Here is a 27,233-nt window from a genome sequence, read left to right on the forward strand (position 1 = left end):
GCAGAGGAATTAATTCAGCTCATAATTCAGGAGCTGGAGAGAACCACCAAGTTCATGCTGCACCTTGTACTGAAGGTGACTTTTTGGTGGATCCATAGATTCTCTCTTGCTTAGTGAGACTTTTGGGCACTAAAGTAATAAAAGAGCAAAACTGAAGTGGAGGGGTTGTTCTTAAAGCCTAGTGACAGTCACCACTGAGCAGTTCCTCTGCTCTAGGGCTGCCTGCCCCTTCTTTCCACGGTAGTTCAGGCGGTTGAACTCCTCCTTGACCTGCAGCATGGTCTTTCCTTTGGTCTCTGGCAGCACCAGGAGTACAAAAATAGCCATGGACAGACAGTATGTCAGGAAAATGATGAAACAGAAATTACCAAGACCTTTCTACAGGAAAACAAAAAGAAAATTGCGTTCAGAAACATTTCTCTTGATTTCTTTCTCTTATGATATATATATATCATATATATAACTGTATATCATCATATCTTATGATATACAGTTTCTGGGTTTGTATTCACTAAAAGAAGTTGGTCAGAGACTTAATTGATATAAATCCTGCTTCCAATGACATCTGACAGTGGCAGTGCCTCTGTCACTGCATCTGTGCTGCCTGTGTCACTCTGACTTGTGCAGAGTTAGAAGCATTTTGTGGGTTTGCCACACTTCCAGTAAATACCTGGTTAAAATGGAAGAGGCCATCAGAACTGCAATTAATTTGGGCTCTGTTGCATGAGGTGTTGATAAGAGAAGCATGCTCTGGGTTCAAGAGGGGCCTAACTTCCTCTGAACTGAAACAAACTCCCTGCTTTGCTTACCACAAGGAAAGGGAACACAAGCCCAAGGATGAAGAGTTGGATCCAGTTTACAACACCATTAAAAACATAAGCAGCTGGTCTGTATGACTGAATAAATATTTCTGTGATCAAGGGGCATACGACTCCACCTGAAAAAAAAGATTGAGGAAAGAAGGAAGCTTAGAAATTTTGCAAGATGCTTTCTTACCTCACACTTCATTTTGCCACATAAGTTCATGGCTTTAAGTGGCCTGAAGTGTCTGAAGTGGCACTTGGAAGTTTTCTTCAGTGGAAAGGCATGTAGGAATGCAATAGGAAATGAATTTTACCTCCTACCACAGTACAGAGGGAAATACCAACACCTGCACTGAGTCAGAAGTAGGGATTCATGCCCATGGTGGAACAGCTGTGCCTGGGATCTCTCCTGAAGGCTGCAGTGAGGAAGGGATGAGTGAATAAATGAAACCATTCCAGTAGAAAATACCAACCTGGCCCAATGCCAAAGCTCATGATGAAAATAAAGACAAGTGCAACAGAGCAGTATGGTACCCAGAAAAAGGAGTCCTGCGGTAGGAAATGAAAAGCAAATAAAATTAGAAAATAAAATTTCATTTATCTAGCTCCATTACAAATGCTCATCACTACTAAGTATGTCAATGTTTAACATAGATCTGTCTCCTTTACTTTCAGAAATGTCATGAGATAGCCTTGGCAGTGATCTTGGTTGTGTAAAGCTACTGTCTTCAACCCAGATGTACATGGCTGGGAACAGACCTCCATGAACATGATGGTTAGCCCCAAAAATACTCACTAAAAAGTGATTTGTGGGGAGGGAAACAGTCCTGAGATCTGTCATACAACAAAACATGGGCACACATCAGAGGGGTGTTACCTGCAGTGAGAGTGTGACTGTGAGCAGCCCTAGAGCCAAGGCCATCACGGCGTAGTTCTTCCACAGCAGCGTCTTCCTCCCTGCACGCTCGATGAGGAAGCCCTGCAAGCAGGAGGAGATCTGCCAGCTCCAGGGACAGCCTGAGAGCTGCTCCACCTCTGCCCTCGCTGGGGAGCCTGAGCAGCTCCGGGAGCTGGGAGGGGCAGGGCTGCAGGGAGCATTGTCTGGGCACAGGGCTCAGAGCTGGCAAAGGAGAGCCAGGCAGGAGAGCAGAGGGGGAATGCTTACACTGCTGGGGTTCCTACAGCCCTGGGGCCTGCTGACACATGACATCTGCCCTTCCTCCAGGGGGGAACTGGGACCCCCAAATCTGACCCAGAATGTGATTTTGACAGAAAGACAGAAAGCTCTTTCCAGAAGCTCAATGTTTGCAAGGTGTGGGGAGAGGATTTTATCTGATTGGTTCCATGTTTGATTTGTTGCAAAAATTCGATTCCTGAAGCTCCATTTATAGTTTTTCTAAAGATCAAAGTGAGCACTGTACTACAGCAGAACAAAATTCAGCCGAAAAGCCACTTACACACAGAACTGTGGAGAGGATCTCAGTGGTCCCAATCCCCAGGGAGACATAATGGGTTTGATCAGGGGGGATTCCAGCCTTTGTAAAGATACTGTATGCATAAGAGTAAACCTGAAAATAGTAGAAATTTGTGAAAGCTGTACACATGTGGCCACGTTTATACTACTGTCTGTCTTTTTGGACAGAAAATAACTAACCAGATCTTAACAAAACAGAAAATCATCTTATCCTAACAGGGCAATTCACAGAAATGCCTTCAGAAGACACTTGCTAAAGCTTAGCTCTGGACTTATCCAAACTTCCAGGAAGAAAGATTGTAACAAGCAGTACCAAGAGCTCCCTCCTTAGGGCACTGCTGCAGTCCCTCCCAGCCCCTTGCAGAGGCTCCTTTAGCTGAGGAGCCTGCCGGCCGTGCAGGGGCAGAGCAAAGCCCTGCAGTCCCTCCCAGCCCTTGCACAGGCTCCTTTAGCTGAGGAGCCTGCCGGCCGTGCAGGGGCAGAGCAAAGCCCTGCAGTCCCTCCCAGCCCTTGCAGAGGCTCCTTTAGCTGAGGAGGCTGCCAGCCGTGCAGGGCCAGAACAAAGCCCTGCAGTCCCTGCCAGCGGCTCCTTTAGCTGAGGAGCCTGCCAGCCGTGCAGGGCCAGAACAAAGCCCTGCAGTCCCTGCCAGCGGCTCCTTTAGCTGAGGAGCCTGCCGGCCGTGCAGGGGCAGAGCAAAGCCCTGCACGTACCACGTTGGCCCCGAGGAGCTGGATGCAGGACACCACGAGGAGCAGGGTGATCAGCTGCCAGCGCACGGCTCTGTCCCGCAGCAGGTCCCAAACGCTCTTGGCCTTCTCGCCACCGATGGCTCTCTGCTCTGACACCATGTCATTGATCTCAGCCAGGTGGTCCCCGTCCCCCCAGAGCTGCTTCACAGCTGCAAGGAGAGGAGGAGAGGTGACCAAGCTCACCAGCACACACATGAGTCCAGAAGGTGATTTCCTGCTTTGCAGAGTCTCTTATTAGAACTTCATGCTCTTTTCTTGCGTGAACTTCCTAGAGAGCTGGGCTCAGATATGACACAGGTCCAGATTTACCCATAAATCTTAACATGACCTCACCTGTGGCCACATTTCATGGAGAAAAGCAAAGCACAGCTTCCCAAAGATTTTCTAGAATTCATATTCTCTGAACTTCAGAGAAAAACAATTCTTATCTCATTTACTGCTCCTGTGTTTTAGAACAAGTAGAATGCATTGCAGAAGATTGTTTACCTAAAGAGAATTGGTCATTAGATTCTAGTGTAAGTGTTATAATTCATTAACCAATTAAATCCATGTGTGTGTCCAGACTGTCAACTGACAGTCAGGATATTCTGTGCAGTTGATGTAGTACTTGTGGAGTTTCAGTTTAGATGTAATGTAATATAGAATAATAAATAGTATATATTTATAAAATAGTATTATTTATAATAGTATTATTACAAGTAATACAAATATAGTATTATTTGTAATATAGTATAATAGAGTAATTAATTAACCTTCTAATATCCATAGGGTCCTCCTCATCATTTCTCCCTTCATTTGGGTTGCTTTAATTTCTGATACTCACCTTTGGCCAATAGCTGCTGACAGTCTTTCAATGTAAGTCACACTTACATTCTTACCAATCCTTCCCTGAACACCTTCCTGCTAAAGGTGCAGTTCTAGTGCACACTCCAAAACACAGACAAGATAAAATGACTCATACATCTGAAAAATAAGTTTACATTATGGAGTTCTATCTTTTGATAGTTAAGTACCTATTGTATTTGCAGGGAATGCCCTGACGAAGGCAGGGATGATGCATCTGACTCCATGTTCTCAGAAGGCTCATTTGTTACTTTATAATATTATATTAAAGAATACTATACTATACTAAGGAATACAGAAAAAATACTTACTGAATACTAAAAAGATAATAATGAAAACTCATGACTCTTTCCAGAGTCTCAACACAGCTTGGCCGTAATTCGCCAATGAGACAAAACAACTCCCAGCAGAATCCAATGGAACAATCACCTGTGGGTAAACAATCTCCAAACACATTCCAGATGAGCAAAACAGAGGAGAAGCAAATGAGATAATTATTGTTTTCTTTTTTTCTCTGAGGCCTCTCAGCTTCCCAGGAGAAAAATCCTGGGCGAAGGGATTTTTTCAGAGAATGTGGATGTCACAAATACCCACAGTGGCTGCTGCTCAGTTGCTGTCAGTAGCTGCTGTTAGGGTTACTGAAGAACTGGAATGCTTACAGGTACAGCACAACAGTGCAGAGCCTCTGTCACACAGAGAAGGAACTGTGTCTGCACTCTGACTGCTCAGGGCAGAATCTGCATGGCTGGAAATACAAGCTGTGTGTGATCACCTCCCTTGGACAACCCTGGCAGAGGGTAGGGAAATACTGGTGCCAAGAGAACACTAATGTCCAAACATGTTGTATTTGTGTTCTCCCCAGACAAAGGAGGGAATGATGAATTGAGTCCATGTTCTCAGAAGGCTAATTCATTATTTTATGATACTATATTATATTAAAGGATACTATACTATATTATACTAAAGAATACAGAAAGCATACTTACTCAATGCTAAAAAGACAATAATGAAAACTCCTGACTCTTTCCAGAGTCCTGACACAGCTTGGCCCTGATTGGCCAAAGAGTGAAAACAACTCACAGCAGAATCCAATGAAACAATCACCTGTGGGTAAACAATCTCCAAACACATTCCACATGAGCACAACACAGGAGAAGCAAATGAGAAAATTATTGTTTTCTTTTTTCTCTGAGGCTTCTCAGCTTCCCAGGAGAAAAATCCTGGGCGAAGGGATTTTTCAGAAAATGTGAATGTGACACAAACACAGAAGAAGCTGACTTTCATTTAAGCTGAAGGTACTTTCAGAGCCAAAACACCAAGAGTCTTTTTCCCACCTGGACCTTTCTTCCAGGCTGACCTGGGGCTTTACAGTATTTTCCCCTTTTTCCCAAAATGGATACTTTAAGGCCCATTTCCTTACCTTTGATGCATCCCTCCTTGTCCTTTAGGTCAATGAGCAGGTAGCGGGGAGAGTCTGGGAAGAAGGGGAGGGTGAGGAGCTGGAAAAGGACAGGGACTGCATTGGCTGCTAGCAGAATGGGCCAGAGAGCCTCCACTCCAAGAACTTCTCTGGAACAAAAGCAGCAGGGAGAGAGGGGCTGAGGCACCATGCTGGCCATGTGAGCAGGGGCAGAACCAGGCTCATCCCCAGCCCTGCTGGCCGTGCCCCTGTTGGGATCTCTAGCTGGTCAGAGTGACCCCAAGAAAAGTTTGAAAGTCTCTTTTCCCAGCCCGGCACTTGAAGAAGGAGTCAGGGCTCTTCATTTCTCAGTCTCAAGGTTGTTCATTGTTTCTTATCTATAAAAAATTTTCTCCTGCCCTGCCGAGGTCCATCCAGCAGGACAGTTCCAGGCACTCTGCCTGCCCCCAGGGCAGGGTTATGTCTTTGTACTAAAAACTACCTGTACAATGTTTACAATTCCTTTCCAATACCCATCACCTGTGTCAGACAGTGAGCTTCTACTCTGAACCAATCCCAAAGTGCCACCATCACAGCAGAAGATGGAGGCCAAGAAGGAGAAAGGCTGGACACACCCAGTTCCCTCCATCTTGCCTCCTGAACCCCCATACCAAAACCCCAAAATCTACTTTTCCACCCTGTGATAACTTCACTATTATTCTACTTAAACTGTTGTGGCTTGCTGATCTTCATCTAAGGTTGGTGATTTGCTCCATGGGTCATAATCAAACCCACAGGTGCTTTGGGCTCTGTGCCAGGGCTTCTGAGCCCCCTGGCAGGGGTCCTGGCCATCCTGGACAGCCAGAGGGATGTGCTGGGTTCCCACATGTCCCGGCAGCTCCGGCCAGGAGGCTCTGGCAGGGAGTGCAGAGGGGCCTCGCCTGCAGCACAGGAGCTGCACAGTGCCGGCTCCTGCTGCTCAGTGCTGGCACAGCAAGGCCACTCGTGTCCTCCTGTGTCCCCCCTGTGCCCTCCTCTGTCCACCCGTGTCCTCCTGTGTCCACCTGTCCTGTGTCCTGAGGGCTCACAGGTGTGAAAAATGCATACTTTATGATTGGCTTTGAGCAAATATTAAAATGAATATTATATGTGCTGTGTTAGAAAGTAATGCTATATTAATTCTCTTAAGTAGTGTGTTAAATATAGTTTTAGGTTATAACAAAATGTTAAAATAGAAATTATGCTATGTAAGATACTTTTTTTCCTAAAGAAAGGATTTGCACTGAGACAGCAGCCCCAGAACACCTGAATCTTTCAGAGAAAGAGAATTTATTGCTCCATTATCAGGAGAAAGGAAGTTCTTCCTGCCTCACTTGGGCAGAATGATGCCATCAGGCTTATGAGCAAGAAGTTGACACTGCCCAGACAGAATCCTTTATTTGAATGGAATTTATGCATCATGTATGAGGTGTATGAATATGCAACAGGCTGTTGCTTTTAAGGGTTAATCCTCTGTTAACCTGGGTCCTTTTTCAGGCTTATTTTGCCCAGAAAAGATACCCAGACTGTCTGTAACTCTTTGTTTCTATTGTCTCATCTTGTCCTAATTCAAATTGTCCAAATTATTATTACTCTAATTGTATTACTATTTTTATAACCATTTTATTACTATCAAACTTTTAAAATTTTAAAAACAAGTGATTGGTGTTTTTCACACAGGTACCAACAATCCCAGCACAAGCACTGAAGGAAAACCTGCAGGGGCTGATCCCTCTGCTTCTGATCCAAATAAGCTCCATTACCATTATTACAAGATCCATGAGTTACCAGACTGGTACTGACTGCCCCAAATAGCAGCCCCTGGGCACAGGTGTACATTGATACATGCTTGTATTTTAATAACAGAAGAAACTGAGTGTGTTTCAGACTCTCTTACCTGAGACCCAGAGCAAATCCTACAAATTTCCCAAGGGCAGAGAAGGTGGAAGCTGTTATGGCAATCAGCCCACGGAGCTTCCGTGGGGCACACTCCCCAGCATACATGATATGGACATTCTGAGTTAAACCTGCAGGGACAAAGCACTGTTAGGGCCAGGCAAACCCTCCCAGGTCTGGTTTTTGGAGGAGACCACTCTGGACAGTGCCTGTAGGGCTGGCTCTCAGATTCATTTCTATCTGTGCTGAGGATGTGGCTGCCTGACATGAAGCCCCATATCGTGGTCTTGTGCCTTTGCTAAATATTTCACTAAATAAGTATGGGCCTGTGGGAAATCTGTCCTTCAGCAGGCTGGCCTTCCCTGATATTGTTTCCTACAGCCCCAGATACAGGCAGGGCTGTGGTTACTCCCTCTAGTCTTAGATGACATTTTTCAGTGGCTATGTGCCTTATTTTCTGCTTGAAACCACCAAGTTGGCAAATGCTGTACATTCTATTTGCTCAGTGAATTAATTAATTTTTATCCTCTCAATTTTTTTTTCTGGTTGGTATTATCTTTATCCAACTGCTCAGAGATCAAAAGCACTGGCAGAATGTAACCTTCTGAGGCATCTGGGAATTAGAATTGAAAATTCTAATTGAATTGCTTGAAAACCATTCCCTTGTCTGTGATGTGGAGGGCAGCATCAGCCACAGCAAAAAGCAAGAGGAGCCACAGAGGCCAGTTCTCTATTGAGTGAGCATGCTTCTCTGAAATATTGTAGATTTTGGCTTTTTCAGAAGTTGGCAGTACCTTTTGTATGGACTAGAGATAAAGATACAAGAAAGAGAGATGGAGATGTCACACATTACTAATTTAATTATGTTTGTGGGTTCTTATTTAGCTAAAACTGCACTCAGCTATCATGTTCTCTGCAGAATGTAGTAAAAAATCTGTGATCTGTTTACTTAGGCTGGTGAGTCCTTGTGACCCTCAGTCACTGCTCTTCCCACTCTTTAATACCAAAGGTAGGAATGGCAATTTACCTCCACAGACTCCAGAAAATAACCTTCCAGCAATGATCATCTCAAAGGAGCCACACAGCCGGCTGAGTCCCATCAGAGCTGCACCCAGCAGAGCAGGGATGTTGGAGAGCAGCATGGCCTTTTTCCTGGAATTCATTCAAATTAATGTGAGCATCAGTACTGCCCTTGCCTCATTCACAGCCTGACAGGGGTGGCATGAACTGTACCATGGTTACAGACTCAGTGCTGCCTTCTGAGATCAGCTGAACTAAATGGGAAATGGCAATGGGGAAATGTGACCGTGTTCACAGGGGTCTGAGGATGAGGGAAGAGACGAGGATCTGACTCCATGTTTCAGAAGGCTTGATTTACTATTTTATGATATATATTATATTAAAACTATACTAAAAGAATAGAAGAAAGGATTTCATCAGAAGGCCAGCTAAGAATAGAAAAAGGAAGAATGATAACAAGGCTCGAGTGTCAGACAGGGAGTCCGAGCCAGCTGGGCTGTGACTGGCCATTAATTAGGAACAACTGCATGAGACCAATCCCAGATGCACCTGTTGCATTCCACAGCAGCAGATACCATTGGTTACATTTTGTTCCTGAGGCCTCTCAGCTTCTCAGGAGGAAAAATCCCAAGGAAAGGATTTTTCATAAAAGATGTCTGTGACAGGGAAACTTGTCGCAGACTGATCAGTTAGTTGAAGGTTTTGATGCCTCTGGTGGAGTCAATATCTTATGGAGCTTTGTGAGTGGTTGTTTCTGAAATTCTCTTTAAAACTTCTTGTATGACTTCCCTGGACTGGATTTGCTTTGGACTTTATAAAGGAGAGGGTGTGATTTTCCTTGTGGTCACTGGCAGACTTTCCATTCTGTTCCTTCACTATACTGGCCTTTAACAGGAGACCCTGGGCTGCTCCCAGTGCCACATTCTAGCAGTGTTCCTCCAGTTCCTTTTTCTGCAGTAGTGGCTGTGAACAGAAGGGCTGGTGTAACTCTGCCTACCTTCCAAACCGAACACACAAGTAGCCAGCACAGGAGGAGCCCAGGAGCCCCCCAATGCTGTAGATGGACACAATGAGGGACCACATCAAAGTGACCATCTCTGCACTGGGAGAGGAGCCATATCTCTTCAGCCAGGTCTCATGGATGAAACTTTGGATGTACTTTAAAAGAAAAAAAACCAAACAATGGGCTCAGTCAACATGTTTTTGCATAATTGCACTGCTTTTTTAATTCTCTTACCTGCTTATTGGTCTTTTTGATACATTTCTATCAATAACCTTGGTTGAAATCTTAGCCCCAACAAGAATTTTGCCATTACCATCCCTGGAGCTGATATTTTAGCAATGAGATCCAATGAATAAATATATCAATATTAAATATAAGTTGTGAGTTCCAGTAAGGGAATAGTAGGCTGGTCTTCTGTTTCTGTGCTAAACCCAGATTTTTTCTCTCCCTGATCTTTTCCACTCATCTGTGGTGATAGTATGAGCTCACTGTCCTTGGTACCATCCAGGATGACAAACACCATCCCCAGTTTTCCTTTTCCCAGCTGCAGGTAGGAGTGCTGACCTCAGCTCTAGAGCTACACTCCTTCCCTGCCCTATTTCACCTTACAGCCACTTGGAAATACTGTGGGTGGCCAAGCACATGGTACAAGGGACTCCCTGAGTGATGGAGAGAGGAGAATGCCCTGGGAGCAATTCCACTCAGAAAGGGGGAGATAGCTGACTTTATGGGTATTATTCACCCTTCCCTTTCCCAGTTCTGTCAGATCAGACAGAAGTTCAAACCTCACGAAACACAAGAGCAGTAGCAGCTACTCTTAGAACTAAGAAACCATGATAAGTCTCATTTTGAAGGCACAAGTAAAAAGCCATTGCAAATAGAGGCATGAATGCCTGAGAACAGTGGAATACTGGTAGCTCACTCTTTGAGCTCTCCATGCTTACCTCAGCAGGAGAATTGATAATGGAGACCTGCAATCCATAGTGGAAGGTTCCAGTCATGCCCAGGACAAAAGCCAGGAGAAAAAGGTTGCAGCTCATTTTCTTGCAGGAAATCAAAGCAGCAAACAAACAGGTAGAGCTATCCAGACATGCCTCCAAATGTGCTTATTTTCCTTGGGAGCTCCAACAGTCTGAGCAATGCCACACAGCTGCCCCCTCTGAGACCAAGGAGCAATAGGAAAGCAGAGCTACTGAAGCACAGGGCAGTGAGAATGCTGAGGAGAGGCAAAGCTCACAGATGCCTCCCAGAATCCAGTTACACACTTCACTGCTCCAGCCTTCAGCTTTTGCCATCTTAATCTGCACTGTCATAGTTGTGGGAGCATAGTGCAATGTGCAAAAGCATTTTGTGAACAATTCCATCTATTTGTCCTTTCTCCTCCTCCTTTCCTACTTGTTATCTCACCTAAATGGATATTTTGTTCAGTGACTTGGCTGAGACTAAATAAACATTTGGGGATTGAAGGGATTCCTGCTTCCATAGTTAATTCACCTTTTCTTAGAACTCTCTGATAGGAGGTGTAAGAATCCAGGACTGCAACAGATGCACCTCAACCCCTCCCACTGCCACTGCTCCCTGTTCCTGGGGTTATTCTGGCCAGCAACAGGAGAGTGATGCTGCACCTCTGTGCCTGGAATATTTCATATTCAAACCATGGCTGCCAAGCACGCACAAGCCAGTTTCTAATCAGGGCAATGTCATTGCTTGAATGGGCATCAAACCTCTTCACACCAACTTGCATGCAAAGGTAGTCACCCCCACTTGCAGGCTAGGTCTTTCCTGATGCTTTCTTTGGCTACTGTGGAAAAAGTTCCTTTTTATATAGAGAAAGAGGAGCCTGAGATAATAGTTCAACACATCACTTTGTATGGGAATAAATCACATGGGACTCCATTTTCTTCATGGTGGAAAAAGGCCATTCTTTATTCACATAACTCCTTTTTATACATTTTTACAGACTTCATGTGGGACTCCAATTGGTTAGTAGTTTTCTTGCTAATTACTTTATTGGTTAGTAACAAGTTGTTATTCTCTATTGATTGGTCAATATTGATGATGTCTGCATGCAGGGAGAGTTGTTTGTGAAAGACAGTTTTCATTTTTCTATCTAACTGTGCAAAACCAGTTTATGCAGGTGTAAGTTATTTTTTTCACCCAGGAATAGATTGTTATGTTAACAAATTGCTCACAACAGGACTGCTTTCACATGGGAGCTTGCAAAATGCTGGCTTTGACAAGGCCAGCCACTGATTCCAGGAGAGCAGGCTTGATTTTATGAAGACTTTCTCTATGATTTTTCTACCTAATTGCAACAATTTTGTTCTTTCGCACTGTTAGTGCTCCCTTTGGTTTTTCTGAACTTCTTGCTGTGTGGTTGTTGTGTTGGTCACTGATGCAGCTGAGGAGAGCTGGGGAGCTGTGTGCTCCTGCTGAGGAGAGCTGGGGCTCTCTGTGCTCCTGCCAGGGCTCTGGGGGTGCTCTGGCAGCAGCTGGGGACAGGAGGAGCTGTGGGAGATGAGTAAAGGACAAGGAGGAAGCACTGATGGAAGCCAAAGTCCAGGGACTGGTGCAAACTGGAGTGGGCTGGCTTGGACTGCCCAGGCCATAGGCTGGGTAATCAGTGATCACATCCTCAGGAAAAGCTCCTGACTGCTACCTTGAGCCTCAACCCAGAAAAGCCTTTGAAGCCCTGCTTGGCCTGTGCATCCAGCTGTTATCAGCTGACTGATAATTGACTCTTTAAGAGTAATGGTCATTGGCTGAAAGTTCAAGTCTGTATCCTTGTAATATATGGCGCATGCTAGGAAAGTTTAATGTCAGTTTGAAATCCTGACTGTAAAATCTTTAATTTTATCCATAATTTTTGAAGGGCAGTGTCCAAGATGGTTCTGTTAAAGGCTTTTACAAGTTATTCCAACAGCTTAGGGGGGAATTCCTTCTCCTGGTGAGTGGCTGCCCTTGGTGGTTCCCCAGGCTAGGATGCCGTGGTCCTTGGAAGAGCCCCAACACCAGCTGGTTGTAAGTGAGTGCTGGCTTGTGCAGAGGAGCAGTGCTTGAGGACAGTTGCAGTAATAGTTTTCCCTAGTATTTTTGGTTATTATTCAATCCCACAGTGCACAATTATTTGATTTGCTAACAGTAATATCAGCTGTGAGTCTCTAAGGATCGCTTTTCAAGATGTGGTTTTGCCTAACACTTTATATAAGAAAAATGTGAACAAGTGTCATAGATTTCTCAGTTGAAGGTGTTTTAATTCAGTATCAATTAACCAACTTGTTAAATGCTTCAATTAAAATTTAACAACTTAGACCAACTGAAATGTGACCATTGTTTGTGTTTGCTTAATCAGTTTATAGACCCCTGATTTCAAGCCACAGTCAGAAAACAATGCTGGAAGTTGGAATTAATGTTTTCTGCCACATGTACTCGCAGGACTGGCTCTAAAAGTCAGGAAGCTGAGTAAATGTGTCAATGTGTATCATTTCTGACCAAGCCTGTTTCCTACTGCCAGGTGCAGATGGCCCCTGTCCTTGCAGGGCTCTGGGAAAGGCACAGTCCTGACTCACAGCAGTGGCCAAGGGCAGGACCTCTGGACACTCTGGACACTGGGGGACTTCTCTTTTTCTGACCTTTATGCTCCTCTCCCTCTGCCCAGGCAGCCTCCTCAGTCCATCCCTGCTTCCTACCCTGCGTGCTCCCCCCTGATCCACTTCCCTTCTTCACTCTTTGCTTCACTTCTGTCTCTTGGCCTTCCTCTGGTCCTCACCAAAGGAATTACAGAATATTTTGCCACCATCATGATGGTAGTGGCACTTTTTGCTTTCATTTTGTTTTTCACTCTTTCCATCTGCTCCTCACTGCTCTCTCCAAACCAGAGTAATGAAAAGTATCTCTTCAGTTCCCAGTTCTGTGGAGTCCTGCTCTTGATTGTCTTGTCTCAAAATCCTGCATACTTCAAAATCTCGGTGTTTTCCAAGAGCAGAGGTAGCTGCTCTTGCCCATGTCTATATATTAATGACTTCTAAAATAGCAAAAACCACAAAGAAAAAATGTTTCTTTTTTTTTCATACATTAGAAACTTCGAGTAGTGAAAGAGTGTCATGGACATATTTTCTGAAAAACCCTTTTGTTAGGATCTTTTCTCCTAAGAAGCTGAGAGGCCTCAGAAATGAAATGTAAACAATAATTATCTGCTGCTGTGGAATGCAACAGGTGCATCTGGGATTGGTCTCATGTGGTTGTTTTTCATTAATGGCCAATCACAGTCCAGTTGTCTCGGACTCTCTGGTCAGTCACAAGATTTTATTATCATTCCTTTCTATTCCTTTCAAGCCTTCTGATGAAATCCTTTCTTCTATTCTTTTAGTATAGTAATAATAGATCATTTTCTTTTAATATAATATATATCATAAAATAATAAATCAGCCTTCTGAAACATGGAGTCAAGATTCTCATCTCTTCCCTCATCCTGGGACCACCACCACAAATGAGTTCTTGCACAGCCTCCTCTTCTGAGAAACAGATCTGCTGCTCCATTCATGCCCAGCATGACACTAATACACTCCAGAAATGTTTACAGTCTTTTTATTCAAAAATGCTGCATTTTTCTTTAAAATGTATTTCAAAAATACACTGAAAGAAACTTTACCTACTTATTTTGAAAATGCATGTGTTCTTCTTCGTTGTAAACATGAGCAGGGCTGTGCTTTTCATACAAAGGCAGAAGAAAAGAGGTGGCTTGAGACTTATGAGATTATGACTTAGAGAAGAAACTGGGAGAAACTTAACAGTCAGGCCAGTACCTGTGAAAGGCCATGTTCAGTGAGGAGTGCTGCCCTGTTCTGTACCAGGCTAACTGAAAAGAATCAATCTTACATCTGGGTTTTTGCCAATGAGCTCTATGGAGAAGCTGCAGAGAACATTGTGGTGTGACCTGGAGATGCACATCCAAAAGAAGCTGCTTCCATGCTCCTCACCATGTTTAACATCAGCAGAGCACAGGTGCAGAACCCTACAAGATGCACCAGCAGTGTCCATGGGAGCAGAACAAACTGGACCAGAGAATTACTTGTGCTTTACAACATGGGACTGGAAGACAACAAACAAGCTATGAAGAAAACCAGTCCAGAATAAATAGTCTGCAAAACAATGCCCAAAAGTCTGTTGTATAATAAGCCACTTAGCAAGTACTAGAAGCTTTCTTTCTAATCCATCTGTCACATGTTTTTATAGCTGAAAATAATTAACTGCTCACTATTGCTTAACAAGTAGGGGTCTATTTGAAATCACTTAATAACAGAAACAATGGGAGCACCAAGACAAGGTACTGAAAATTTCATCTGGTGTCTGAAAACAGAATTTAATCGCATTAATTTCTGTGTTAGAAAGCCCAGATTCAGGGGCAAGGAAAGAAGGACTTCTGAGATGGAAGTTACTGTTTGGAGAAATTCTGAAGAAGTTTCCTAAAGCATTACCTGGTGTTGTATGATGATAAGAGAATAAGGCATCATTCTGTCACTCTGATATGGATTCTAAAATATGCATGTGTTACTCAGTACTAAAAGCTGAGAACAGATTCTTGAACTTTTGCTTGGATTTATCAATTCAAGTGTACGTTTTCAAGGTGAACTTAAAAACCTAAGAGTAATATATTGTCCCTAACTTCTCTCTTTGTGTCCCTGCAAGGGCACATAGCCACTGCTGAATTCACTGCAGAATTCCCCCAGACACCATCTTCCTTTCTTTTGCTACAAAGGGGTGGTTTTGATCTCCTCAGGGCCTTTATAGAAACCTCCACGGGTCTTAGCTTTGAAGTTCCGTTTCCTGAACTCCTCCGAGATTTCCAGGAAGGATTTTCCCTTTGTCTCAGGAAGGAAAAACCAAACGTAGAGGGCAGTGCAGACACAGACCACAAGGAATGGGATGTAGCAGAAATGTGCTAGGCTTTTCTGAGGAGGAGGAAAAAACAAGACAGTGTTGGTGACATTCTGTATGATGACAAAAAGGCCGCTAATCCCTCTTCCTGCATGGTCTAAAGTCACCCAGGGAGTATTGCTGTGAATCCTGGTGAGAGCCTCACATGCCTGGATGCAAGAGCTCCCCAGCATAGACTGGGAAATTTGACATGGCAAGAGCAGTATTTAAAAATGTCTTTTTCTCTCTTTCTCCCTATCTATAATTGTATGGCATGGGAGCCCTCAGTAGGAAATAAGACAGGAATGTGTACTGTGGAGTTCTGCTCCCTCTCGCTTCAGGAATCATCTTACGGAATAGAGCCAGGGTCTGGCAAAGGGAAATTACATCACATCTTCTGTTCCAGCTGTTCTCAACTGAGGACAGACGAGGAATATTGATCATCCATCCCTCAAATGATTCCACTCCCAACCTCAAATCAGAAACCACCATAGGAAACACGGAGAAAGTTTGGTTTGAAGGAGTTCTGGCCACTCTCCTCATAAAGATACTTTTCAAAGAAGTGCTATCTTGCTGCTTGCAATATTCTCTTTCCCTGGTCACTACCAGAGCCTCTCTCTTGCACAGGGCACTACAGAGCTGCTTTGCTTTGGGAACGCACCACAATGAAGGGAAAGGCTGTTCCCACCAGAAACAGGTTGAACCAGAGCAGGGAGCCACAGATCATGTAAGCAGCTGGTCGGGACATTTGATCAAAAACCTCTGTGGGCAGAACTCCTGTTACACCAGCTGGAAAAAGAAATGGCAGGAAAGTTAATAATGTTGTTGACATTGCATTAAAAACAACAGAACACATCTTAACAAGAAAACACAACATGAAGTGTGAGAGGTGAATTTTTAGGTTAAATATTAAGGGACTGGGTAATTATTCAGACTTTCTCATGTTAGAATGAACTGCCAGGAAAGATTTTGTAATCCACATTATTCTTACCAGGACCCAACAGTGAGAAAGGCTTATAATTAATTCAACTCCATGGCACTGTAGGGACTGGGACAAGAAATTATTGCCAACTTGTGTGGCATGTGACACTGGCAGCTTGGTTCTATTCTTACCTGCTTTCTTTCAAACTCATGTGAGCAAACAGAGTTTCACATCTCTATATTCACCATGCAAAACCCCACAACATCCTGTGTATTGCCCACCCCCAGAAACTGGTGTATTCTGCCACAGAAGGGCACATTAATAGGCTAACAGATACATGTGGAAATTGTATCTGCAAGAAAATAATCAGATGGCATAGCCAACAATTTCTAGGATTAAAGTGAAGCATTAGAAATTCTGGTTTACAGACCTAATGGACTGGGCAGCAAATCAAAAGCTTGTCATCTATTTAAGCCAAGAATCGCTTCCAAGTGCCTTGGCCTAATAGCCAGGATGACTGAGGGGGAATATGACACAGAGAGAAACAGGCACAGCCTGGCCCTGCACAGCACTGACTGACCAGGGGCACCAACCCCTGTGACGCAGCCACACAGCACCTGCAGAAACTGCCTCGTTCCTTGGAGCATGCTGCAGCTAAAGAGGGTCTGAGAGTTTCCATAAGATGCCTACACACATCTCCAAACCCCAAAAGTTTCACTGAAAACACTGAGGGAACTGACCTGGTCCGATTCCAAAGCTCAGGATATAGGCGAAAATGCAGGCCATGCTGAGATAAGGCATCCAGCTAATCTGAGTCTACAGCCACAGAGACCAATGGAAAACCAGTGAGGGCACTTATTTGCCACCACTGAACACCCCAGTCATATAAAAGGCAAAGCCCAACTCCACTCCACTTCAATAATTGAGGAAAGTTTGTTACCTGCTGGCTCAGAGCGACCATGAAGACAATGGCCCAGGCTGCCATGAAGATGTATCCCCCCAGCAGCAGCGGCCTCCGACCAGCATAGTCTATGATCATGTTCTGCACAGAGTGACACAGGGAAATAAAGCAAGATATTTAACCTGGATTTATATTTCCTGCCTCTTTCCTCTTTACCTTTCAATACTCCATGCCTAGTTCGCTCTACAATAACTTTCAGGATGTTTTCTGCTTCAAAAGAAAGTTCTGGTGGCAGGAGTCAGGCAAGAAGGGTGCTCAGGGGAGATGAGAATGTCCCAGCTGCACCTAAACTCTGCCACCATCCATATGAACACAAAGCAAGAGAGTTACTTGTTAGAGATTTCAGACAGTGATGGCAATGCAATGTCTGACCAAATAGCTCTGCATTGACCCATCTGGCTGGGGTGCTGACAGACAGCCTGACTCCTGTGCCCAAAGGGCTTCCTTGGCATGAAAATAAATGGAAACCCCAAGTTTGTAATTAACAGCCTCCTCCCTGCCAGCAGAGGCTGCAGTCAGCAGAGTGCACTGAGAGTCTCACACAAGTGACAGATGTGATCAGCTCACAGCTTCCCGTGCCGATTACAACATAGGGGATTTTGTCCTCAGGAATTCCAGCCTCTTGGAACACATAAGCTGCATAAAAATACATCTGTGAAGAGAAGAAAGGAGAAAGCAGTAAGAGAAGACATCTGAAAATACATCCCATTGTTGTTCCTGAAGGATCATGCAGAGTGACCACACAGGCCACCATTCAGCATCCTTTTGAATTCTCCCATAATGCATATGTGTATTTTGGGAACCAAACACCTTGTTGGGGAAGATGGAACAGGAAAGCCTTATAAATATGATTGTCTGGCAAAAGATTTTGAGAATATGGAAACTGTAAACAAGACTGAAATGAAAGCAAGCTTTGAGATACCTCAGTTACTGAACAACTGGAAAACAATGGTGTGGCCAGCTGAAGGTGATCCCCTTTTGATGGAACAACACCCTCTGCTTGCAGGCAGCTCCAAGGGTCAGAGCACACCCAACAGCTTGGCAGAAGGGGCCCAAAGAGGAGATTTTAGGGTTTAAAATGTAACACAGTGTGGTAATGTAGTGATTCTTACAGGCTGTATGGAAATGCTATAGGATTTGTATCTTGTACTAGATTGGTGAGTGAGAATTAGAATATTCAGCACAGGAGAAGATTTATTGTATTGTAATGGGAACCTCACTCTCTTACCCTTTTACTCTCTTACCCTTTTACTCTCTCACCCTCTCATGCTCTCTGCCCCTCTCTTCTCTCAGCCCTGCTCCAGCTGTGCCTGGCAGCTCCCAGCAGGGCCCTGCCCCCAGGCCCTTTGCAATGAACCCCAAGTTCCTGACCTGGCTCCAGAGATCTCTGGTCTCTGTCCGTCCCCACCGTCCTACCCCCGACGCTCCTACAACACCTGACATGTGAAGATCTCCCCAGGCAGAGAGACACCACTCATTCCTCTCCTGCTGCCAGAATGTTGAGCCCAAGAACTGCCAGGCCCAAGCCAGGCCCAAGCCAGGCCCATGCCAGGCCCCCAGGCTGCTCACCGAGTCGTTGCCGCAGAGCTGCATGGCGCTGCTCAGCACCACGATGCTCACCAGCTGCCAGCGCAGCCCTGGGTTCTGGAACAGCTCCCACGGGTTCTTTGCTCTCTGTCCTTTCACTGCAGCCTGCTCTGCCAGCATCTCTTCCAGCTCTGCACTCAGGTCACTGGTGCCTCTGAGCTTCTGCAGTGCTACAAGGACAAGGGAACCTTTTAGTCCTGGGTTTGCTCTTCAGTTGGCTGCTCTGCAGGGTGAGGGATGGAGCAGCAGGTGATGGCTGCAGAAAGCTGCAGGACAGAGCCTGTGATCGTGCTGGGACCTTCACAGAGTTCATCAGCTCTGGTGCAGCCACTTGAAAGGTTTGGGGAAAAGGGAGTGCAAGTCCCTCACCATTGTTTGACAATTGAGTGTGACCATGGTCACAAGGGTTTTCAGGATGAAGAAGAGACGAGAATGTTGACTCTATGATCAGAAGGCTTGATTTATTATTTTATGATATATGCTACATTAAGACTATACTAAAAAGAAATAGAAAGGAAAAGGTTTCTTCAGAAGCTAGCTAAGCTAAGAATAGAAAAGAAATGAATAACAAAGATCTGTGTCTCAGACAGAGAGCAAGAGCCAGCTCTGCTATGAGAGGTCAGTAAATCTAAACATCTACAGGAGACCAATCCCAGGTCTACCTGTTGCATTCCACAGCAGCAGATAACCATTGTTTACTTTTGGTTGCTGAAACTGCAGCTTCTCACAAGGAAAAATCCTAAGAAAGGATTTTGCATGAAAGATGTCTGTGACAATTGAGTATTTCCCAACAGTGCCATTTTAGCAGCTGTGCTTCTGACTCAGATCTCAAGTGCCTTCCCTGGGGAATGCAGGCAATTAAGGTGTTCTTGGTACACAGCACATATTTCCCACGAAATAACTCCAGCCACTCTGCATATGAGGATTTGTATGCCACAAATCTAACTAAATCCTTTAATATGAATTGGCTTCAGATTTGATCCTGAGCTCTTCAACCAGCATTTATTTCACTACATAGTTACAAAACATTTGCCATTGTGAACACAAGTCTTACCTTTTGACCCTATTACTGTAGCAAATAAGCCTATTGTAGGAAGATGCCTTTCAATTACCTCAATAGATGAAATATATTTAAGATTATAGAATGTTCTTTAGTTTGAAAGGAGGAAGTGATCACATTTACTACTTGATATGAACCTTCCTACATGTAAAATTTGTGACACCATTCCAAAAATGTTGGGGCCCAAGTCTCACATGTTCCCATGAGCTAACAGTCACCCTAAACTCACCAGAGATGCAGGATTCTTTGTCTCCACGGTCAATCAAGAGATATCTGGGACTTTCAGGGAACCAAGGCAAAGCTGTGAGCTGGATCAGGGCAGGAACCACATTGCTTGCTAAAAGGAATGGCCAGCTCTCCTCCCCTCCCAGGAGCTCCCTGGAGAAAAACAAACACAATTTACACAGGATTTTTCCTGGGAGGAAGGAAGGGAAGGAAGGGAAGGAAGGGAAGGAAGGGAAGGAAGGGAAGGAAGGGAAGGAAGGGAAGGAAGGGAAGGAAGGGGCTGCTTGCTTTACCTTACCTGAGTCCAACAACCTGCCCCAGCACCAGCCCCAGGGCTGTAAATGATGCAGAGGTCAAGGCCACAGCTCCTCTGAGCTTCTTTGGGGCGCTCTCTGCCAGGTACATGGGCTGAATGTTCATGCTCACACCTGGGCAAGGCAGACAAATGCTGACCTCAGCTTGTGGGCAGAGGAGACAAGAATAAATGCAGGCAGCACCTCTGGAGGTTGCCAGCTGCACTCTTCTGTTGCAGGCCATGTGATAACTAATCTACCAGTGCTTCTGATTTACCCAAACCCTCAATTTCACCCCATCCTTGTGTAACTAAACACACACTTCAATATTCATCAGTAGCAGTGGATAATGAAACTGAAACCTGTCAGGGCCTCAGCCCTGTGGTCTTTTCAGCACCAAATCCAAGGTTATATGCAATGTTTCCCTCAACTTCCCTTTTTTGAGGGGAATATAATATTTTAAGTCCCTTATATTGATCATTTCCTGGGATGAACTTCTACAAAAGCTTTTGTGTTGGTGCTCATGCTGGTGAGTGACTGACATTCTCACAAGCAGATAGGGATCCATTTTCAGCTCAAATTTTCCCCATGCACAGAGATGCTTATGTGTAGTACACAAAACCCCCTTGCCTGTGTGTGCTTCAAAAGAAAGCCCTTAGAAGCAAAGTATAAAATCTGTATATACAACTTCTTAATTCACTTACATGTGTCTGGTCAGCTTAAAGGATTAATTGCTTTAATATCCTGGATCATTCCTACTTAAACATCTTCTGATTGTTACCACCTTCATCCTTCTGTATTTCTCCTGTTGCCATACCTGCATTCACACCAGTAAAAAATCTGCTGAGCATGATCATTTCAAAGGACTTGGCCATTCGGCTGCACCCGGACAAGGCTGCAGCGATGATCACAAAGCCATTGTTCAGCAGCAGGGACATCTTCCTTCCAAGAGAAAACACAGTTGTGAGCACATGTGTGGCAGGATCAGCTCTGGCATAAACCCCTTTGTCACCCTGATTTTTAAAGATTTTCTAAGCCTTATAGGAAGGCTTAGATGTTTACATTCTTGTAACGAAATTTCTCACACATTTTCTGTAAATAACTCATTGTTTTGCATTCTTTTATGGAAGAAGAGAGATTTGCTAGACTGTTGCTTTGTCCAGTGTCAAAGCAACAGTGGAGAAGTGGCACTGTCACCCTCCAATCCACTGTCACTTTTAGAAATCTAGAAATGTTAGAGTCAGGTAACAAACTTCCTTTTCCACCTTGAGAGCAGCAGTGTGTGCACGTGGTGTTGTTTCATGTCCTATAGTGACATCCCTTCTGTGGCAGGTGGCACCTGCCAAGGCTGGCAGCTGCAGAGGGGCTGGAGCCCCCCCAGCACCTCCTGGTGAATCCAGCCCTGCAGGAGGGGTCCCTGTGCCACCTCAGGGTGTCCCTGCAGTGCTCTCTGAGGCCAGCACCGGGTTCTCCCCCAGCCCCAGGGCTGAGTGCTCACACACAGCTCCCATTTGAAGGGAGAGGAATATTCCCTCAGCAAACCATGTGCATTTTGGTCTGAAAGTGCTAATTTGTTGAAACAGGCATTTTTCATGTAATAGGGTAATTGTTGTGAAACTTTGACAGAAAGTTCTCATGTGTCCCAGGAGAAATTTCTGCTGAAAACCAGGGGAAAAAGAGAACTCTATTGACCCTTACTGTTATTATTGCCAGAAATTCTCTCTAGTCTCTGCTCACTGCCTTACCAGTCTGTCTTTGTTTCTCTTATTTATGATGGAATAGGATTTTATTCCAAAGTAGTACAGGGTGAAATCTCAAAAATGGTAATGGATTAAGGAAGCCATATCCTTCCAGGTCTTCATAAGCATGAAACCAATAAGTCATGGGGCCTCAAACCATAATGGGGTCTCCTTCATCATATAAGAGGAGCAAACCAAAGTGATAGCAGATAAAGGAAAATCTTGGGGTCAAGAGACAGGCAGACAAAATCTAATTTCCTATTAGTTTATGTAGTTTATGTTGGTAAAACTGGTTGGTTTGGTTTTGGTTTTGTTTTTTTTTTTCTGAAGAGAGCTGGGGATAGAGCTGTGTAGGAAAGATGCATGAGGTAGGACAGATACTTTTCAGAGACTCAAGCACAGAAGAAAAAATCCCACAGTGGAGATTTAATGAATACTTCCTGAAATATTTCAGACCAAAATGTGAATACACAACCTGTGAGACATGAGGAGCTGGGATGCACCCACTGCTCTTTGTAAGCACCCTCTGTTTTTCTAGTGCCATTCCCACAATTTATTTTGAAGACAAATCCTTAGTCTGATCCATTAGCATTATGATAATCATAATATCATCCATGCTGATATCACATCATTATGATATCATCCATGATGAAATCATATCATTATTATGTCATCCATTATGATTTGCCATTTAAAAGCATGGCAGAAAACTGCACAAAAATGATAGAGATTATGTGAGTGGGTTCTGTGTTAAAGAGCTGAGATGAAATCCTTGTAGCCCCTCAGCTGGGCTGGAATGATGAGAAGGTAATGTGGGGAAAAAACAGTTCCCCACTGAGTTTTGAGATATTCATTATTTTTAACCACGGTGGGTATTTTGCTGTAGGGATCCTAACTCCTCTTGGACTAAGGGAAGCTGCAAAGTTTAAATTAAACTGCAGCACCTCTTACCTGCCCAGCATGATGGCCATGGGGCCAGCAGCCACAGCCCCAGTGAGGCCTCCCAGGGGGTAGGCAGAGACAGTGAAGGACCAGAGCAGCAGCACCATGTTGCTGTCCAGGGGAACTCCCATGCGCTCCAGCCAGGTCGTGTTCATGAACACCTGGATGTACTGGGAGAGAGGACAGAGCTGCAGAGCCACCAGAGAGGGGAAGGACACAGAGAAATGCTCTCTTATGAATATATCTATCTATCCTGTGTTTATGTTTCCAATCTCCTCCAGCTCTTAGATGTGTTTTTAGCAAAGAATTTAGGGCATAAAACTGTTGCTGTTGAAAAGTTGCAGTTGGTTTATATCTCTATGTGGTTATTTTTGATCATTTAAAAATTGGTTTCATGGGTCTCACTTTCAATCTAAGGGCAAAAGTCAAAACTTCAAAAGATGCAGGTTGGAATATTCTAGAATTCAATTTTGCTAAAGCAGTTGAAACAAAGCTTTTGAATAAACTCTTGTGACACTAGGTCCTGCTCAAGGGTGGCTTATGACAGCAAAGTCCTGTTCTCTGGATGTGAATTACACAGAGGGAACCACACATCCTTGCTTTCTGCCCCCACCACCAGCCTGCAGATTTCCAGTGGCACCCACTGCTCCCAGGGTCTGTCAGGGGCAGGCACCCAGAGCTGCAGCACTTACTGAGGCTGGGGCATTGATGATGGAGATGTTGTACCCATACTGGAAGGTGCCTCCAATCCCAGCAGCACATATTGTCAGGATCAGGATCTTGTTCTGAAGCTGAAGGAAAGGGACAGACAGTGGATGTCTTCCTTGTACAGAATAAACTGACTCAAAATACACTGAGGCTTTGAGCTGGGGGATTTTCCCATGACCAAGGATACCCAGTGCATTTGGGATTCCTTGGTGTGCTGTTATTTCCATCCCTCCATGATAATAACACATATTTTAGATTAGAGTGTCTTTCCTGTGATGCTGCACTTTTACAGAGCAATGTTCAGCAGTCTGTAACTGTGCATTCAGCATTATGAGACAGGTGAAACGTGGCAGATGGTGGCTTCAGGTCTCCTTGGGGACGTTCCTGCACGAGTTCTGCCACTGGCTCACATTGCCCAGGGACAGCACTGCTGAGCCTTGGGGAGCAGGGCAGGGGCTGCCTCCTGTGGCATCACAGGATCAGTGCTGGTAGAAAAGTCAGGGCTCTTGACTTTTTAAAGGGTGCAGAACAAGCTGTCCTGGCTGGCCCAGCCCTGCAGCTGACAGCTCACTGGCAGGCTGACAGCAGAACCAGCTTTTTTCCACTATTTTGTGCCTGTGCCTTTGGTTTCCCCAGCTGCAGGTGAAATCCTGTGACAGGCAAGATGTGCCCTGAGGGAGTCTTGGGACTGGGAGCTCTGTTTCACATCTCAAGACCACTCTGAGCATGCTGAGGGCCCCTGGTCTTTAGCCTGACACCTCCTGCACAATGTTCTGGGTGACCCAAGGCCAGGATGGCCTTTGCCAGCCCCTGCTTTAAAACTCCTCCCACTGGGAAAGCTCTGGTGTCACATAAAGAGCCCATGCTCAGGCTCGGCTCTTTGCCAGCCACTGCAGGGCACCTCAGGCCAGATTGTGTTTTGCTACATGAATATGACCCCAGTCACCCTGGGAACTTAAATAACCCAAAGCTGAAGATCTCTTTCTGCTTTACCTGCTCAGTTTCTTCTTACAGAGCCATCCACCAAAGAAAAGGAAATTTTGCTCTAGTCTCACAATAGCTCTAAAACCACAAATTCAAATAATCTTGGATTTTTTTCCCTTTCCTCAAAGTGTTTTCATCTAAATAACTTCCATACCAGCCTGAGACAGGGTGTCCTCCAGGACAGAAATAAAGCCAGACTATTCCAAGCCTGCAGCAAGAGGAGACTGAGCTCTCCTGTCCCAGCTAGCAGCAGATACATTTCACTTGCACTTTCCATGGCTACACCACTTCCCTCTTCTGTTACTCAGAACTGAGCTAAGGATTGGGCACCTCATCTCTCTGCTATTCCTCATTATCCTCGTTCTCCAGGTGAGTTTCCTCTCCCTACAAGAGCACATTTAATTTACAATGCCTAGGAAAATACCCCTCCTTCTGCTCATTTCCCTGCTTTCATTATAGAGTACATCCCCTCTCAAGCCGTGTGTCACAGAGCTCTTTAGTGACCATCTTTAGCTGCAGCAGAATGGTTTGTTTCTCCCTTCAGGGGCCAGCTCTGTGCTCAGAGCTCAGCTGCATTTACAGAGTGCCTTTCCCAAGCCTTCTGCAGTGCTGCAGTGTTTTCCCAGCCACCGTGGTGGTGTGCAGCTGCCAGGAGAGCCTTTACTCTGTCAGCTTTATCCCAAGGACTGTCATGAACTGGAAAATTAATTCTATGCAAACCTGACAGTATTACACAGCCTTATAAAAATTCAAATTAAAAAAAAAATCTGCCAATAAGAATAGTAAAATAGATGTTTTACCAGTCTCTGCAGCTTGTTCATCCTCTTTCGTAGGTTTCCCTCTGTCTGCCAAAGGCTCTGGTACTCTCAGGGTGCTCTGAAGGATTATTTAAATCTCCAGCACAGGAATGTGTATTTAGTCACCCATTACGTTAGGATAAGACACTTGATTTGGCAGGTGTTTTGCCAGCTGATTTACATTCCCAAAACTGAGCTGCATGTTCATTAGCTGCATGTTCATTAGCATTCATTTTGTTGAAAGTCCATGCCAGGCCAGGGAAATGATTCTCCAAGATCCAGATCTGTCTAAACCCTCTTGAAGGCCAGCGTGGTTTACACCCTCAATTCCTTCTCAGAGCATCTGGCACAGCTACCACCATCACTTCTCTGATTGAGGGTGATCAAAGCAGAACTGAACTACAATTTTTTTTTCCTGATTGTATTTGTCCTAGAACACAATCTAGGATCTGAAAGACAAAGCAGACTATTTCCCTAGGTGGCATCAGTGACAGGAATGAATGAAGCCCAAACCTGGTTATCCAAGGCCTTTCCCTGTGCTCCTGTCTGTGTCCTGGTGACAGATAGGCAGAGCAGCAGCTGCTGGAAAGGCTGTTCATAAAGGCCCAGAAAGCTGTGCTCCTGCTCCCTCTCCTGTGCTCCTGTCTGTGTCCTGGTGACAAATAGGCAGTGCCAATGCTGCTGGAAAGGCTGTTCATAAAGGCACAGAGCACACAGCTCCTGCTCCCTCTCCTGTGCTCCTGTCTGTGTTCTGGTGACAGACAGGCAGTGCAGCTGCTGCTGGAAAGGCTGTTCATAAAGGCACAGAGCACACAGCTCCTGTTCCTGCTCCCTCTCCTGTGCTCCTGTCTGTGTCCTGGTGACAAATAGGCAGTGCAGCTGCTGCTGGAAAGGCTGTGCATGAAGGCACAGAAAGCTGTGCTCCTGTCTGTGTCCTGGTGACAGACAGGCAGAGCAGCAGCTGCTGGAAAGCCTGTTCATAAAGGCACAGAGCACTCTGCTCCTGCTCCCTCTCCTATGCTCCTGTCTGTGTCCTGGTGACAGACAGGCAGTGCAGCTGCTGCTGGAAAGCCTGTTCATAAAGGCACAGAAAGCTGTGCTCCTGCTCCTGCTCTCTCTCCTGTGCTCCTGTCTGTGTCCTGGTGACAGACAGGCAGAGCAGCAGCTGCTGGAAAGGCTGTTCATGAAGGCACAGAAAGCTGTGCTCCTGCTCCTGCTCTCTCTCCTGTGCTCCTGTCTGTGTCCTGGTGACAAATAGGCAGTGCAGCTGCTGCTGGAAAGGCTGTGCATGAAGGCACAGAGCACACAGCTCCTGCTCCCTCCCCACAGCCTGGCACAGAGCAGACAGCCACACCTGGAGCTCCTGTCAGCTACAGCAGTGACAGCCTTGCCTCTTTCTACAGAACAGAAAGGCACTCCCTGGCAGTGGGATGTGGCTTTCACATTCTCTGAACAAAGAGATATCATTCTCTCTCACAGGATTTTTCCTGGAGAAGCACAGAGAGAAGAAGAGAAAACAAGTCTTATTTCTACTTGCTGCTCCTGTTGTTTTGCACATGTGGAATGTCTTAGGAAGATTGTTTACCTGAATTGATTTGTTAATTGCATTCTGCTGAGGATTGTTTTGTTTCCTTGGCCAATCACTCAAAACTGTGTCCTGGCTGCCTGGAGACAGTCACAGGTTTTCTTTAGTATTCTTTAGTATTCCTTGTAGTATAGTATCTTTTTATTATAGTATAGTATAATGTATAGTTATAGTTTAATATATAGTATAGTTTAATAATGCAATTGTTCAACCTTCTGAATCAATAGAATCAGATGCCAACCATCCCCAGACCTTGGGGGTGCTCTGCATTCTATAGTGGGAAATGG

General features: G+C 44.9%; 3 protein-coding genes across 5 annotated transcripts in view; 1 reads left to right on the forward strand and 2 right to left on the reverse strand.

The window, feature by feature from the left end:
* Positions 1-6,150, forward strand: part of KLHL22 (kelch like family member 22) — a 303,656-nt gene extending 297,506 nt beyond the window's left edge. The window contains exon 7 of the mRNA XM_071445644.1: positions 5,575-6,150. Coding sequence (XP_071301745.1) covers positions 5,575-5,673 — 99 coding nt within the window. The 3' untranslated portion in view covers positions 5,674-6,150. The remainder of the gene's footprint in view (positions 1-5,574) is intronic.
* On the reverse strand, positions 172-10,979 carry LOC139598821 (solute carrier family 2, facilitated glucose transporter member 11-like). The gene is made up of 12 exons (XM_071445650.1): positions 10,962-10,979; positions 10,172-10,270; positions 9,222-9,382; positions 8,232-8,356; positions 7,206-7,335; positions 5,291-5,439; positions 2,989-3,176; positions 2,261-2,371; positions 1,681-1,782; positions 1,277-1,352; positions 810-937; positions 172-378 (listed from the first exon to the last, which is right to left on the reverse strand). The coding sequence occupies exons 2-12, from the start codon at positions 10,265-10,267 to the stop codon at positions 172-174; spliced, it is 1,473 nt and encodes a 490-aa protein (XP_071301751.1). The 5' UTR covers positions 10,268-10,270; positions 10,962-10,979.
* A 2,819-nt stretch (positions 10,980-13,798) lies between these two features.
* On the reverse strand, positions 13,799-26,679 carry LOC139598819 (solute carrier family 2, facilitated glucose transporter member 11-like). Of its 3 annotated transcripts, none has more exons than XM_071445646.1 (12): positions 25,365-26,679; positions 23,565-23,663; positions 22,882-23,042; positions 21,009-21,133; positions 20,197-20,326; positions 19,903-20,051; positions 18,647-18,783; positions 17,568-17,678; positions 17,006-17,107; positions 16,806-16,881; positions 15,805-15,932; positions 13,799-15,178 (listed from the first exon to the last, which is right to left on the reverse strand). In XM_071445646.1, exons 1-12 carry the CDS (start codon positions 25,383-25,385, stop codon positions 14,978-14,980), a joined length of 1,440 nt encoding a protein of 479 aa, XP_071301747.1. In that variant the 5' UTR covers positions 25,386-26,679; the 3' UTR covers positions 13,799-14,977. The 3 variants fall into 3 exon arrangements, with proteins under 3 accessions (XP_071301747.1, XP_071301746.1, XP_071301748.1); XM_071445645.1 differs by having other exon boundaries at positions 18,596-18,783; positions 25,365-26,677; XM_071445647.1 differs by lacking the exons at positions 23,565-23,663; positions 25,365-26,679 and having other exon boundaries at positions 18,596-18,783; positions 21,009-21,129; positions 22,882-23,014.
* Positions 26,680-27,233: the final 554 nt, after the last annotated feature.

The sequence above is a fragment of the Agelaius tricolor genome, unplaced genomic scaffold (genome assembly GCF_023055355.1).
Source record: "Agelaius tricolor isolate 1412-34295 unplaced genomic scaffold, bAgeTri1.0.p SCAF_20, whole genome shotgun sequence".
Taxonomy (NCBI): Eukaryota; Metazoa; Chordata; class Aves; order Passeriformes; family Icteridae; genus Agelaius; species Agelaius tricolor.